Source organism: Eriocheir sinensis, chromosome 42 (assembly GCF_024679095.1).
Source record: "Eriocheir sinensis breed Jianghai 21 chromosome 42, ASM2467909v1, whole genome shotgun sequence".
NCBI classification, from domain to species: domain Eukaryota; kingdom Metazoa; phylum Arthropoda; class Malacostraca; order Decapoda; family Varunidae; genus Eriocheir; species Eriocheir sinensis.
Window position 1 is genome coordinate 3,881,392 of NC_066550.1, and position 16,539 is coordinate 3,897,930.

Consider the following 16,539-nt stretch of genomic DNA (forward strand, 5'->3'; position numbering starts at 1 on the left):
TTCCAGCGATATCTAATGATTCTGCGTAGACACTTATTACCAAAGGCATCATTCCGCGTCTCCAAGTCCCTGTTTAGTGTCCATGTCTCACAGTTATAGAGTAAGTAAGACAGGAAGCAGAAGTGAATTGTAGATCCGAATATTTGTCCTACACAGACAGGTATCGACAACGCCATATACTCGTACTGAACGAGTCCAGAACGCCTTGGGCCAGACCAATCCGACGTAAGACTTCCTGGTGAGATTCATCGCTATTCTTAACTACGCTACCAAAATATATGAAATTTTTCGAGATCTCAAAATGTCCTCGCCACACGGATGAACAAACTGTACTGTTTCATCTAGCAAGCCTCCAAACACCTGTAACTTGGTCTTGGCCCAGGAGACCTGAAGTCCCAAGGGCTTCGTCTCTTCGTGCAGTGCCTCAACAGCTATCACCAGAACCTCCAGCGAATCCGCTCCGGTAGCTCAATGGTAAAGTTCTGCGCTGCCAGGCTGCACGGCCTGGTTGACGGAAGTTCTAGCCCCGCTCATGCCGGGATTTTTCCACTGCCCTTAAGGAGCGGTAACTGTACCCCTGAATCAAGGGGGATGTGGTTTGTAGTGTGCGAAGGTCCCGGCAGTGCCAAGAAATCGACTAATGAGCCTTGCTCTAATCAGGAGCGTACTTGCTGGCGATGACGAGTCCAGCTCGTGATCAGGTCGCTAGTGAATTACACACACACACACACACACACACACACACACAAACACACACATACACATAACCATACACACACACGAATACACTCATACAAACACAAACACACAAATACGTAATGTTAATTACAACACTGAAACACCTTTTTGAAATAATGTTACTACATAGTACACTCATTTCATCATTTAGCGGTGATGCGAGTCATTGGTCCACGTACAGATGCGGCTGAAAGAAATGCTCGTGCAACTGTGTGTTTGTCTCTGTATTTGTCTGTTTATCTGTACCTATGTAATTACTGGGAAGAGAAAGGAACTCACCACAGCACTTCATTATACTCAGGACACATATACCTGGTGCCCTTGCTTTTCTTCCTGATGGAACACCGTAGACACCTGAAGCGTGAGGGATCATCTCCCGCCTGTTGGCGAGGGAGTTGTCCAACCGAAGCCTTTCGGTGATAACCACATGGCGCGCTTGGAGGGGGGTGGTCCAAGCCCCTGTGCACGCCTCTGCCTTAGAGGTGGAGGCTTTAGGAGCAACACTAGGATGAGCTGCCTTATGAAACGCGCGAGCTTGCCCATTAAGCGTCACAAGTACACCAATAGCTTCTTCAGGTTTCTTCAGGTGACCCCTCAGGTGTACCAAGCGAATCCACAGACAGAGTGGGTCTTTGGTGTGGGCTGGTGGCACGTGTGGGAAGTGCCGAACTGGTGCTGGCAGGAGGTTGGGCAGGGGTAGGAGAAACTTCTTGTAAGAATCATAGTGAAGATCGGGAACATGGTTGATGGAGACACCAGAGGTAGGCCACTCATCGGGATTGAAGTTGAGCAGCCTATCAACTATGTATTCCTGGAACTGAAGGAGACTTAGCGTCGTATTATAAGACATTTCATCGCCCAAGAACCCTCATTTGACAGGGCTTTCGTAGGAGTTGTGGGCATTTCCAGTAGTAGTTCTATGACCCTGGTGATAGTGTGACCCTTCCTCTGTACCGTGAACCTGAAGAAACGCTCATTAGAACCCGATTGACCCCCTCTTTGACCTTTAGAAATATATAATGTGAAAAGCGAAGGTGTCTTGTAATACCGCCCTTAGTTTCTAGATGTCGTTGTTGCATTACTTGTAGAGGACAGATGCATCAAAAGGGCCATGTTGATGAAATAGAAAGTGATCTTATTGGTCCACTTCTCTGTCCTTCTCTCGAATGGGTAGTAGTTAACCGTCTGGTCAAAGGGATCAACCCCACCCACGTTCTGGTTATAGTCCTAAACCATGACGGGCATCTTTATAGTCTTAATGATAAGTTTAAATTTCCCGTTAGTGTCCTTGACCTTAGCGTGGACTCTCTTAGGCGTGGCATCAGCGTTGTGGGAGGTGGACACCATGGGGACGATCCGTTTGTCCTTACACAAAAGCACTTGCACGTTATCCTTGTGCATGGATGCGATGGCGTCATCCCCGAGTAGCTTTTTCTTTGCAATTTCCTGCAACTTCTTTGGTGCTCCTTGGCCGACTGCCAGGATAACCCCCATGACCCTCCCCTCAACAAAATAACTTATTCCCACTAGGATTTCTGGGGCAGTGTATCTCACCACCCTCAAAACTGCTCGTTTTTACTTTCGACACGCAAGCGAATGTACGTTATCATTATACTATCCCCACAAGTACAACTGTCAACCAAAATGAACCCGTAGAACACCAAAACAAAGATTATTGTCTCTAGAAAACGCTTGAATACTTTATATTTTAAGTGTAAAACGAACATTCTTTAATTAGATACAGATAATGGCGAGCGAAAGAGCAATAATTTTTCTGGCTGTAACTCGTAAGCATGATACCATGGATGATATTGCGACTCTTTATTGGTAACAACTTTTAGCATCATCCTTACGAGTCACAACCAGAAACCTTATTGCTCTTTCCCTCGCCTTTATCTATATCTGATTAATGAATGTTTGCTTCATACTTTGTCAGATGAATTTCCTAAGAAATGTGTAAAGGACCCTAGTCACTAGTGTCCTGTTTTGTGACAGGAGCCGCGCATACCCTAGAGTGTGACCAGAGCAATAACTCATTGTGTGACAAAATCCTTTCGCGTTTTCTGATAGGGGCCTAATGCATGATGTGACAAGTGCCTGACGCATGGTGTGACATAGGCATGACGCATTGCGTGAGAGGGACCTAACGCATTGTGTTACAGGTGCTGACAAATTGCTTGACACGGGCCTGACAAGTTGATTGACAGATGTCTGACGCACTGCATGACGGGCATGACACATTGTGTAGCAGGAATATGATGTACTGTGTGAGGAATGCATGAGCCATCATAACAGGTCATAGACAAAGATGCAAGACTAATGTGTGGCGGGGCTGACACATTTTGACGAGGGTCTGATGCATTGTTTAATATGGACAGAAAACATAATGTAAGAGGGCCTAAGGCATTGCGTGCCATGAGCATGACAATGTGATAGTAGCCTGTATAAGGGCACCCACCACTTCACCATCCAAGGTCCCGACGATCATCTGGAGGCCGGCTCAAATTAACGAGCAACAGCAGCTAGAGTAACAACCCTGTTCTCCACCAGGCCTCTCGTCCTGCACCCCTTTCCTCACTCAAGCCGGCAGCCTGCAACCAACTTCTCTATATCCTGCACCTGTTACCGAGGCGTTCGCCTCACTTGAAGAAGACAGGTGCTGAGCTGTAGCCACGCTCCTTAGGCCCTAATGCAGTGTGTAACAGAGGCTTGATGTATAGTGTTACTTGGGCTAATGCATTGTTTACCAGGGGAGACATGCATTTTTTAACAGAGTTCTAATGTTTTTTTTTTTTTTTAGCAGAGGCCTGGAGTACTGTGTAGCAGAAGCCTGATGCATTGCGCAACGGTCTCTTACGTATAAAGGGGCGTAGTCATATCTCCTACAGAACTACACAAGTTAGAGTAGTCACTCCCACATTTGCTACACATATTCCTTCATATTATTTCCTACATAAAAAATGAATACTCAGCACATCTACACATAACAGTGCATCCATTCTAATTCCTATAGTTATACTGTTATTTCTCTTACAATTCTGCAACCAAGCGGAATGTACAAAATTGGTGGAAACTAATGCAAGAAAGAGTACAAAGCGCTGGAGAATATTAATGTTGGATTTTTTTTCTCTTTAACAGCGTACGTATATAAAATGGAGCTGTAAAACAAGTTGTAAGTGGATTTCATGAGCACTTCAGTTTCAGTTCACTTCAAATGAACTATTTAAATGGATGCATGATGGTGCGACCACAAGGGTAGCCATGCAATCTGCACAGGACAGGAGGCAGCGTGTCGGCAGTGGCTCATGACTGGTGGTCAAAATTTCGAGTCAAGCAAGAATTAAATCGAACGCGCTGCCTTGCAAGGAAAAGGAAAATATGACTAGAACCCTGTAGGAATTGTGACTCTGCCTTTCTTTGTGTAGGAAACGTGTCTAATAGAACCCTGTAGGTATTGAGACATGATAGATTTTTATGTTTAGATGTTCTCTCTATAGGAAACGCCACTACTCTAGAAACTGCTTAAGTATTAGATGTGATGTGTAGGAAATGCGTTATAGGAAGTGTGGTGCACATCCGTATAAACAGTGGCGTGGTACATGGTGTGATATGAGCCTGACGCATGATGACAAAAACCACCGCAGTGTGTGATAGGGCACTGACGCTTTGTGTGACAGGGGCCTGACTCATGGTGATACAGGGGCCCCATGCAAGGTGTGACATAAGCTCCAGGGATGGTGTGTTGGGGGTCGGATTCATAGTGCGACAGTAGCATGATTTGTGGTGTGCCAGGGTCCTATGTATGGGGTAACACTTGCCCGACTCATGGTGTTACAGCGACTTGAAGCATAGCCTTACAGAGGCCTGGCGCGTAAGGTGATAGGGGTCTGACGCATGGTGTGGTAGGTGTGACAGGGGTCTTATGCATGGTACACATAGGCTCTTATCAGTCAATGGGGTGCCTGTACCCTCACTTCGTATGTGACAAGGTGTGATGCAAGGTGTGCTTGGACCCTGATGAAGTGTGACAGGTGCCTGACGCATAATATGACACGGACCTAAAACGTGGGTTGATAGAGGCTTCAAAAAACAAATTAGCATCGTCTTGGCTACTCAATTTGTCTGATGTAACCATCAGCCCGCATAAGACCTTGTAATCGGGCAGATGGGTGACAAGCCTGACGCATCTTTCCAGGCAGCAACGTGTGGCCTCGGGTGTCGGGCGGCAGGCTGGTTGGCGGCAGCCTCATGCTGGCGGCCGTGGTGGTGGGCTCCCTTTACTCAGGCTCCATCACTGCCTTTCTCACCATACCCTCCAGGTGCGGCTCCTCCTACAACACAACCTGCCTTCTGCCACCCCCGATCATCATCATCCTCATCCTCCTCGTCCTCAGCTTTTTACTCATCCTCCTTCTCCACTTCCTTCTCCTGCTGTTTCTCCTCCTCCCCATCTTCTTTTTCCTCCTCCTCTCCTTCTTCCTCCTCCTCCTCCTCATCTTCTTCCTCCTCCTCCTCCTCCTCTTCTTCTACCTCCTTCTCCTCCTCCTCCTCCTCTTTTTCTTCCTCCTCTCTCTCGTCATCAGCCTTATCTTCTTTCTTTTTCTTCTTCTCATTATTATTATTGTTATTATAATTACTATTACTAATATCATTATTAATGTTTTATTATTAATATTATTAATACTATGATTATCATTATTAATGTTATTATTACTATTATTATTGTTATTATTAGGCCAAAGAGAGACAGATTGACAGGCGTACAGCGGGGGTGACGGCGGGCGCCACGCCTGTGCTTCGAGTCCTGGCTGAGGTGTAATCAATATCATTATTATTATTATTATTATTATTATTATTATTATTATTATTATTATTATTATTATAAACAACAACAACAACAACAACAACAACAACAACAATAACAATAATAATAATAATAATAATAATAATAATAGTAGTAGTAATAATAACAATAACAATAACAATAATAATGATAATAATGATTATTTTCATCTACTCCAGTTGTCACGGCATTTACCATTTGGGCAACCACTTCACCCCGCTGTGTTGTGTCGTGATATGTACGTACAGCAGTGACTTGTATTACGATTTATTCATTTGCAACAACTGAGTCGTGATCGCCACCGAATGCATAAGTTGTACCTTTGTTTTCTTCTCGTATGAGTCGTTTTCCTCTTACCTTCCACATACAATCTTTTGACGGTGATACAGAGACGCGATTTCTTTGTTAGGTGGCGATTATTTTATTTCTTTTATTGTTGACTTCAGTTTCATTTGTACTAGAGCTCAATGAATATTTATTTATATCATCTCTGTATATTGCTGGCCTTGTAGTTGGATCTTTGAAGGAGATAGTTAGTACTGTTATGCCGGACGTATTACTTGGGTTCCGTGTCGCCGTCAGGAGACTCCGTGGGAGGGAGATATGTAAACACTTTGCACAGCTTCTGTAGTTTAATATTCTTCCTTAGTAGTACACTTCACTCTGACTCTTCACTTACCACTAGCTTACTATGACTGGGACTGCGCCTCTCTCGCCCTCTTCTCCTATATATATCCAGAACAGTACAGTCTAGAATGTTACAGTATATTTTAGATCATACAAGAACATGTAGCAAAAATATATGCGAGTTGGCAACACTTCCCGCCTGGCGCCGGGCCGCGCCCCGCGGGGCGCGGACGGCTCGCCTTGCTCCCCGCCCCCTTGCTCGTTTCTCCGGGAGCCTTCTAGAGGCCTATGGTTGCCGGGGGAAGCTTCCAGCACAACACTATCCCCCCCTCTTAATTGTGATCGTCCCGATCACACACTTAACTATATACAAACGTAAGAGAATTAATCAAAAACATAATAATCGTCGTATCGCTGTGGACGCCTGCGTTGTCTCTGTCTTCTGCTCGGTGTCTCCTGCGCGTCTATCTCCTGGTGCGCCTCGTCGTCGTCCGCTTCTTGGGGTGTCCCTGGAACATCTGCCGAAGCCGGGAGGTTATCTCCCTCGGCTGAAAGGTCCAGAAGGCTTATGTCGTCGTCGACCTCCTCTCGGTCGTGAACGTCCCTTGCGTTTTCGTCGGCTGCTGGGTGTCTGTAGTTGTTCCAGGTGTAGTTTCCCGGACCGTGGTACCTCCATAGGCGGTTGACGTGGACAACTTTCGGCTTGGTCCTTTCCGTTCTCCGGATTCGGTAAGTCACGTCGGAGAGGCGTTCTAGCACAGTATAAGGGCCTTCCCAGGGGCTCTGTAACTTCGGAGACTGTCCTTTCTTCCTCTGCGGGTTGTAAAGCCAGACTTGGTCTCCTTCCTTGAAGTCAACGTGGCTTGCCCTCAGATTGTAACCGCGCTTCATGGACTCCACTGAGAAATTTAAGGCACCACGGACTTGATGGTGCACATCTTCCAGCCGTTCCTTTAGTTGACGGGAAAAACTGGAGGCGTCCCTTGGAAGGCTTTCCCCAGGAGGCCTTCCTGTCAGTAGGTCCACCGGCAATCGCAGCTCACGTCCAAACATCAGCTTTGCCGGTGAATACCCCGTAGTCTCGTGGGCGGTAGACCTGTAGGCCATGAGGAGCGCAGGCAGCTTCTGATCCCATGAAGACTGATCATTGTTGCACTGCTTGGCCAACTCCTGGCCCAACGTCCAATTAAACCTCTCCACCATTCCATCTGACTGTGGGTGCAGAGGGGTGGTCCGGGTCTTCTTGATACCCAGGAGCTTGCAGCACTCAGCAAGGACTGTTGACTCAAAATTCCTTCCCTGGTCGGAATGGAGCTCGTTAGGCACACCGAAGCGACAGAAGAACTCCTCCACCAATACCTTAGCGATGGTAGTGGCTTCCTGGTCAGGGATGGCGTAGGCTTCCGGCCACTTGGTGAAGTAATCCATTGTGACGCAGATGTACCTATTTCCGTTCGTCGTCAGAGGCAAGGGTCCTGCTATATCCACTGCCACCCGTTCCATGAGGGCTCCAACCTGGTATAGTTGCAATGGGGCACGGTGGCGCTTCTTGGGGCCCTTCTTTGCACAGCACACCTCACACGCGTGACACCATTCTTCCACGTCCTTCCTCATGCCAACCCAGTAGAACCTTTGGCGCAGGCGACTCAGTGTCTTCTTTACCCCAAGGTGTCCGCTGGTGATGCTGTCGTGCATTTCTTTCAAGACGCCTTCCCGGGACTTCATAGGTAGCACCGTGGACCAGTAGTGGTCAAGACCATCATGAGAGACCCAGCGTCGCTGCAACACCCCGTTGTCCATCCGAAGAGTGTCCCACTGAGTCCAGTAATTCTTGGTGGTAGGGCTTTCTCTCGAGATTACTTCCCACCCAGGTCGCGTTGACGATTGACTCAGCCACTCCATAATTGGTCTCAGATCTCGGTCCTCCCGCTGCAGTTTTCCCAAATCTTCCCATGGCACCTCCGCTGTGTGTTCCACTGTAGTGCGGCGGCACATATTCTGGACGCTTTCCCTCTGGAGGCAATGTTGACACTCAGGTAGGCAGGGGCGCCGGCTCAAGCTGTCTGCGTTACCGTGTGTTAGCCCAGATCGGTGCACAATAGTGTAGTGATGCTGCTCTAGTTTACCTATCCAGCGAGCAAGCTGGCCCTCAGGGTTTTTCAGTGACTTCAACCACCGCAATGCAGCGTGATCCGTGCGAATGGTGAAAGTTGCACCGTACAGGTAAGCATGGAAAAAGTCAAGGCTCTTGACTACTGCCAGGAGTTCTTTCCGAGTCACGCAATAGTTTTTCTCGGCTGGGGTGAGCTTCTTGCTGAAGTAGGCCACAACCCGTTCCATGTCGGCACATGCCTGGGACAGCACTCCACCAATCCCCTCATCACTGGCGTCACAATCCAGTATAAAAGGCTTAGAGGGGTCTGGGTAGGTGAGTACGGGCGAGCTGATGAGGGCCTCCTTGAGCTTCTCAAAGGCAACCTGAGTTTCCGCTGTCCACTCAAACTTGCGCCCCTTCTTCGTCAGGAGGTGCAGTGGTGCAGCAATCGTAGCGAAGCCTTTCACAAACCTGCGGTAGTATGAGCACAACCCGAGGAAGCTCCGCAGCTCCTTCACGTTGGTGGGTGTCGGCCAGTCCCTTACCGCAGCCACCTTCTTAGGATCGGTGCGTACTCCAGCCTCGCTCACGATGTGTCCCAAGTATTAGACCTCCCTTTGGAATAGGCAGCATTTCTTCGGGCTGAGCTTAAGGTGTGCAGCTCTAAACCGGGCGAAAACCTCTGATAGCCTTTCCATCTCCTGCTCGAAGGTCTGGCCAAAGACAATCACGTCGTCGAGGTAGATGAGTGCCGTCTTCCAGTGAAGTCCCTCCAGCACCCTCCATCAGCCGCTCGAACGTGGCCGGCGCGTTGCACAGGCCAAAGGGCATGGCCTTAAACTGCCACAGGCCTTGACCGTAGGAGAAGGCTGTTTTCTCTTTGTCCTGCTCCGCCATTTTGACTTGGTGATACCCAGACTTCATATCCAGTGTTGAAAACCACTTGAAGCCCACCAAAGCGTCGAGCGTGTCGTCGATCCGTGGGAGTGGGTATGAATCCTTGATGGTGAGATCGTTGAGGGCTCGGTAGTCCACGCAGCACCTGAGGGAACCGTCCTTTTTTCCTGACGAGCACTACAGCAGACGCCCACGGGCTGCTGGACCGCTCGATTAACCCCTGTTGCCGGAGATCATCCATCACCTCGTCCATCTCCTTGCGACGGGCTGGTGCCATCCTTCGAGGAGCTTGCTTCACTGGGCGGTGGCTACCTGTGTCGATGTGGTGCTCTACCAGGTCCGTACACCCCAAGTCCAGGTCTCCTGTGGAAAACACATCTGCATTCCTCACGAGAAGCTCCCTGAGCTGTTCCACTTGGGGCTCCTCTAGACACTTGGAGCTACTGTCAAACAGGTCGCGCAGGTAGTCGGGCAGCTCCTCCTGGGGCTTCGTCAGGGTTCTCCTGCAGACACAGGTTCTTGGTTTCTGGTCGATCTCTTGGCACAACCCCACCATGGTCCCTTGTTTTATTTTCTTTGGGCTGAAGGAGACATTGGCCACGACGACAGGCACTTCCGCTGCAGTAGGGTCTGCCAAAGTACTGCCTACAATCACCCCGTTTTCTACCGGACATCGACTTCCACTCTCTACCACACACAGACTAGCCGGGGGGGCACCTGTAATTTGACAGGGTAACAGCATCTCTGACCTCGGAGGAATAATGGTGGTGCGCTTGACCGTCACTGGCAGGCCCTCCTTGTGCACAGTCGCCAGTGGCACCCTCCTTCCTCCTACAGTCAGTTGCTTAGCGCGGAAGTCCAACTCGCACCTGTGGGAGACAAGATAATCCATACCTAGGATGCAGGGGTCGTCCATGTCAGCAACGTACACAGAGAGGGACTCTTCCTTTCCTCCGAGCTCAAACTTCACGTCCACTGGGCCTCTGAGCTCTGCATAGTGTCCAGTGACTCCGCACAGTCGATGCGACGTCTTAAGAAGCCGACGATGACTCACCACGTCAGGCCGCACAAATGTGCGTTCCGAGCCTGTGTCGACGACCACAGGCCACAACACTCCGTCAACCTTGCCCTCCACTTGGCAGCTCGTCATGGTGGTTCTCCTGCACATTGATATCTTCGGGGCATGTACAGGACAGACTGGTCGTTGCCCCCGTGAACCAGTCCTTCTTAGTTTCCCGAGTGGTGGTCCCTCGTTGGGGGCACAGTTTTCCGACACTCATTCTTCCAGTGCCCCTTTTCTCCACAGGTCCAGCACTTGGGTCCTTCTCTGGGCTTCTTCTTAGCGCCACCTTCATATTCCTTCTTCCTCTTATAGCATTCGTTCTCCTTGTGCCCAACCTTCTCGCAGTACCAGTACGTTCCTTGGAACCTGTCTGTGTTGCTGACAGCGCCCTTTCGTGCCCTAAAGCCAGAAGTCGAGTCGTCCCTGAAGCTTGACAAGCTAGACCTAACAAAGGACTCAAACTCCATGGCACGTGCCAGAGCTTCCTGCATTGATGTTGGCTTAGCTTGGTTCACTTGTATCTTCAGCTGAGGGCTGTCCAGGGCATCGATGAATTGATCACGCAGCAAAGCCGTCAGCAGGTCGGGGGTGGCACCTGGGTATGCCTTGTGCGCCATGCTCTCAAGGTCCTGAGCGAGTTCCTGAAGAGACTCGCCGCGCCTCCTGTTGCGGGTTCTGAACCTAACCCTGAAGAGCTCGTTCTGGTGCTTGGTCCCATATCGTTGCTCCAGCGCCTATGCCAGCCCGCTGTAGCTGCCCTTTGTCGCATTGTCGAGCTGAGCAAGGACCTCCAGCGCTGCCCCTTTCAGGCTAGTGGCCAGCTGCACCGCGCACTCTTGGTCATCCCATCCGTTCCGAGCTGCCAACAGCTCAAACTGAGCGCGGTAAGCCTCCTAGGAGACTTTGCCATCAATCTCCTGAGGCTTCTTTCTAACAGGCGAACCCAGCAGACTCATGGGGCTGGCGGAACTTCTTGCGGGGATAAACTCAGGCGAAACAGGGCCCAAACTACCCCGGACTTGCGTAGGAGAAGCATCTTGGGTACAACTAGCCCCTGCAGGCATTGGCTGTCCGTTTCCAGCCAAGCAGTCTTCAAGGGCCTTCACTCTGTCACTTACTTCTAGTATTTCTTTGTGTGTCGTCTCCCGTACCACCTCTATCTCTTGTTGAAGATTTGTGTGTTCTTTCTCCACTCCTATCAGGCGTTGTCCCAAGTTCGTGGTCACATCAGTCATTTCTCTTCGCACTGATTCACTTCCATCTTGTACCGCTTTTAGCTGTAGCTGTAATCCCGTGAAGCTATCTTCCAGCTGTTCTTTGAGTTCTTGGAGTGTTCCTTCTTGTTGTTGCTGTGCTCTTTCTTGTTGTTGCTGTGCTCTTTCTTGTTGTTCTTTGAGTTCTTGGAGTGCTCTTTCTTGTTTCCCCCCCTGTAGTCTCAAGACTTCCAAAAGTTCAGTCAACATGTCGTCCCTCTGGGCAGCTTGGGAACGAGTCTCCATGGCGAAAAACAAATGCCTACACTCCTGACACCAGTGTTATGCCGGACCGCCGGACGTATTACTTGGGTTCCGTGTCGCCGTCAGGAGACTCCGTGGGAGGGAGATATGTAAACACTTTGCACAGCTTCTGTAGTTTAATATTCTTCCTTAGTAGTACACTTCACTCTGACTCTTCACTTACCACTAGCTTACTATGACTGAGACTGGCCCTCTCTCGCCCTCTTCTCCTATATATATCCAGAACAGTACAGTCTAGAATGTTACAGTATATTTTATATCATACAAGAACATGTAGCAAAAATATATGCAAGTTGGCAACACTTCCCGCCTGGCGTCTGGCCGCGCCCTGGTATCGCGGACAGCTCTGCTGCTCCCCGCCCCCTTGCTCGTTTCTCCGGGAGCCTTCTAGAGGCCTATGGTTGCCGGGGGAAGCTTCCAGCACAACAGTACCTTTAAGAAAACCCGCGAGCACTAATCTCCCAGACGCCCTTTACTTCACTCACTCACTCAGACACTCGTTGCCAGTTCACTTACCGTACCGTTTTCTTCGACAAGTACTAAACAGACGTGCCAGCCCTCACTCCTGACCAACCATTCCCAGTACACAATCGTCTACATCCTACAAGTTTGGTACTCCTCAAAAGCAAGATGGATATATCAGAGTTGAAAACGCTAATAGAGCGCCAGGACAAAGCTTACAAGAATGCTCTGGAAATATTCATGAAGCAAATGGAGGAACGAATTTAAGCATATCAGGTGACTGTGAACAACGTAGCGAGGAGTTTGGAGTTCACACAAAAAGAGGTAGACGATCTTAAATGCGAAGTGAAGCAGCTACAACGAGAAAAGAAGGGAGACCAAGAAAAGATATGAGGCTTGACCAGCGATCTGCAGAATATGTGCATGATGCAGAAAGAACTGGAGGGAAAAAAACAATTATCAAGAGGACTACAGTTGCTGGATTAATCCTTAAATCATCGGACTGGACGAGACTCTGAATGAAACATGAGGGCAGACTGCTGTACAGATGAACAACTTGTTGGAACAAACTCCAGTTACCCAAGATGGATATCGAGCGAGCACACAAGAGTTGGTCAGCAGAGGGAAAACCGGAGCAGACCCGCCATCGTTCGCTTTTCAAGATATTGCAACAGAGAGGCTGTTATAAGAAATGCAGCAAAGCTCCGTGGGACTAACGTTTTCATCAATGAAGATCTGCGTCCAGCCTCACAAGCAATAGGGAAAGAAAATGCTATAAGTGAGGGCAAAATAGCCATTTCAGGTACACAAAGTTGATCATCAAGGGAAGACTCTGACCGCCGATATCACAAGTTCGAAGCAGTGACAACGTGGCTCGGACCAGTGGGTATCCGGTTCAATGAGGTACTGCCGCTTTGGTGTCGTCAGACATCCCGTATCGTGAGACATCCCATCCTGAATATATACATGAATTTCGACACGGTACCCTGTCTTTTGTTGACTGGCTGTCGGGATCTGTCCCACCCAAGTTAATCTATATTATTATAAAAGCAAATGATGACGTATGTATGTTTACGACAAGGATATCAACAGTTACTCTTCTTCTTGTGACCTGTTCCGCTTTGCATCGGTTTTTAGGTTTTCCTTGTTTTTTTGTCGTTGTTTTTTTACACTTACATGCTTCACTTAGTTACTGTGATAGGAAAGATTGGGTTCCGCGATGCGAAGTTCAGGATGGGATGTCTCACGACAAAGGATGGCAGACGACACCACATCGCGGCTCGGGACAGTGTGGGTGTTGCTCACAGTAGTGTCGGACCGGCTCGGGATGGTTGTTGGGGAGGGCGGAGTTAGTGCTACTACTTCAGTTCACCCCAGCACTCCTCGAGATGACAGCTGCCGGAGACAGTGCTGAGCCTGGTGCTGCTCTGCGTACGGGAATGGTCCCACGATCAAAGCAGTGTCAATACAACACTGTATTGAATACTTAGATATAAAGTAATAGATTCTCACTTACTTCCATTTTATCACTTGAGTGATAAGAACATTTTCGAGATGTTTACTGTAAATCACGTTTCCTTTGAGTGTGATTAATGAAATTTCATATGAGCAGTTTAACGAACAAAACATTCTGGATTCAGTATACGATTTTCTTGGGAGTAATGTGAAAATTCCCCAGTGTAACTATCAGTTTTATGAAAACTTTAATTTAGATTTACAGGAATGCAAAGGTTTAAACATTGCTGTTTAATATTAGCAGTGTGCCACTACACTTTGAAACTTCAGGACCAATGGTTAAACACAATTATAGTATGTTTTGATGTAATAGGACTGAGACTTGCTTAAATGATCATATTTCTTCCTTATACAGACTTAACTCATAATGCATTTTACGAAAATAATAGTACTTCAGCTGGAGGACTATCTATTTATTTTCACTCACTTTTCAAGTAACATATAACATGACCTCTCTCAGAAGTTGCCTCACATTGAGTCCTTGTTTATTGAAGTTTCAGGGCGTCATAGATTTATAATTAACGAGGCTTGCCCCCCTGGCCCCTCCCCAAGGTAAAACGTATACGAAAATGCATTATAATAATAATTCTTTCACGTGCTAATTTACCACGAATATTGGTTTGGAGTGGTGCTCCCTAAGATTAACCTTGATATTTATATGGAAAACGTTCTAGTAATGTATGATAAACATTTTCCTATAAAAGAATGTAATATCAAAGAAAAACATTACAGCAAACCATAATGTAGTGCGGCGACGGCCTGATGAACAAGCCTCCCATAACCCATTTAGCCAGTGGGGTACCTCTTTGCCCGACTCGGTAAGGAGTGGCTCTCCCGTCACGCTGGTCGCGGGTTCAATCCCAGGCAGCCGGCGAATACCCTCTCCTGGTTGTGATTAATTTCTCGTGTGTTTCGATACACGCAGGGGACGTGTGGGACCGAGAGAGTAATAGAAAAAGTAGAAAATATCCTCATTAAACATATGTGACATCAGCAGTTAGGAACTCAATCAAGGAACGTAACAGATTGCAGAAGTTGTAAGTCAAATGTCACCTCACCTATGAAAAAAAAACATTCAAGAAGTTTAGAACTACACTTAACAGCCAGATCGGAAGGAGAAAATGATCAGATTTCAAAAAATCTGACAATGGGAAAAGAGTAGACCCAAGCAGACTTCATTTAATCTAGAAAATAATCACATAACAAATAGCCTTGAAATAGCCAGAGTTCCAACCGATACTTTTGTAATGTTGCCGGTAGCCTGGCACAGAACACCAAGGATCATTCAAGATCATTTGAGGAATATTCCCATCCATAATTGTTTTCCTTTTATCTCCGACCAACAGACCGCCATTAAATAAATAATGTAATTACTGACTTGAAGAGAACCGCCCCAGGTCATGATATCAATATGATAATAATTAAAGGCGTGAATATCAAATAAATTTGTGTTGGGTACCTGCCCACGCATCTGTGCATGGTAATGAGGAGGCCGATAAGGTGACGCGGGCCGCTGCTTCTCGTCCTCCCTCACAGTGCACGCTTCCGGACTTGTATTCCACCGTGCGGTCTGCACTCCAGAGGGTGTGGCAGCGCAGGTGGGAGGATGTGACTGCCACGACAAAGATGGGGGAAGTCACGATCAGGGCTGTGCGTCCCTGGTCGTATCCACATATTAGGAATCGTAAGAGCGAGACTGTCTTGGCCCGCCTTAAGAGTGGGTCACACTAGATTTACACATGGCTTTCTCATATCCCGGGGAGTTCAGCCCTACTGTGATGACTGCTTCGTCCCCGCTGTTACGGCTGGGCTTCACCCGCCGCCTTGTTTTATTCTTTTCCACGGACACGGGCGGTCACCACGTGAATCGCCCATGTGACACCTTTGTTTGGGCCGGTATTTTCCGGATTCGGTGACATTTTCCACCCACGCCGACCCAGCATGAACTGGATATTTCCGGTTTGGGGAGCGGAATATTCCCACCCGCCGACCTGTTTCCCGCGCACGGGCATAGCTCCTCACACCAGCCGCCCGACCCGGGGTCAATGTTGCCACCGGGCTGTGCTTTTCATTTATGTCTCTCCGGCCCGTTCAATGTATTGTAAACATATGCATATTTTATTTTATGTTTAGGTTAGGATATTTATGTATTGTATGTATTTTGAGCTGTCGTGGGGGAGTTCTTGTCCCACACCGCCAGCGACGTCTGGCACCCCGCTCGTGGGCGGCGAGGTGGCAGCCACCCCAATATAAGGAGTGACCCGAGGTCACTAATCCTTCCCTTGTTTTCCCGTTCACCCGTCGAGTTAGAAGGGAGGCCGGCTTCTCTCTCTCCCCTTTTGTGTCCCTGCAGCGCCTTCTGCAGTTTTCCACGTCTGCAAGCGTGTGTTTTCTTTTACGGGAGAGAGAGTCGTTACTGTTTTAAGGTAAGGTTTTTGGTGTGTTTTCGTGTGCCGGTTTTACTGTTTCCGTGTTTATCACGCTTTAGCCTGTGTTACATGCCGCCTCCCTCGTTCAGGTGTTTTCCATTAGTGTTTTGTGCTTCTTTGTTATTTGTTTCACGTTTTAAAGGAGTGTGTGTAATTAAGGTAATCTTGGATTCTTACTTTCTTTTTTATAATTAATGTAAATATTAACTTGTAAATATATATTAGTTCATTTTGGCGTTTTCCGCTACCATTTCCTTTGTTTTAAATTATTCATTTTCCTTTTATTTGTTGTTCGGTTAGGGGAAAAGAACCTGGTGTTTTGAGGCCTAACCAACCCAGTTTTTGTTTTGACT

At 48.0% G+C, this 16,539-nt stretch overlaps 1 protein-coding gene across 1 annotated transcript in view; it reads left to right on the plus strand.

Moving 5' to 3' along the window:
• LOC127010194 (glutamate receptor 3-like) overlaps nucleotides 1-16,539 on the plus strand; it is an 80,169-nt gene that overhangs the window by 33,952 nt on the left and 29,678 nt on the right. Inside the window, exon 7 of the mRNA XM_050884070.1 lies at nucleotides 4,934-5,057. Within this exon, the coding sequence (XP_050740027.1) occupies nucleotides 4,934-5,057 (124 nt within the window). The remainder of the gene's footprint in view (nucleotides 1-4,933; nucleotides 5,058-16,539) is intronic.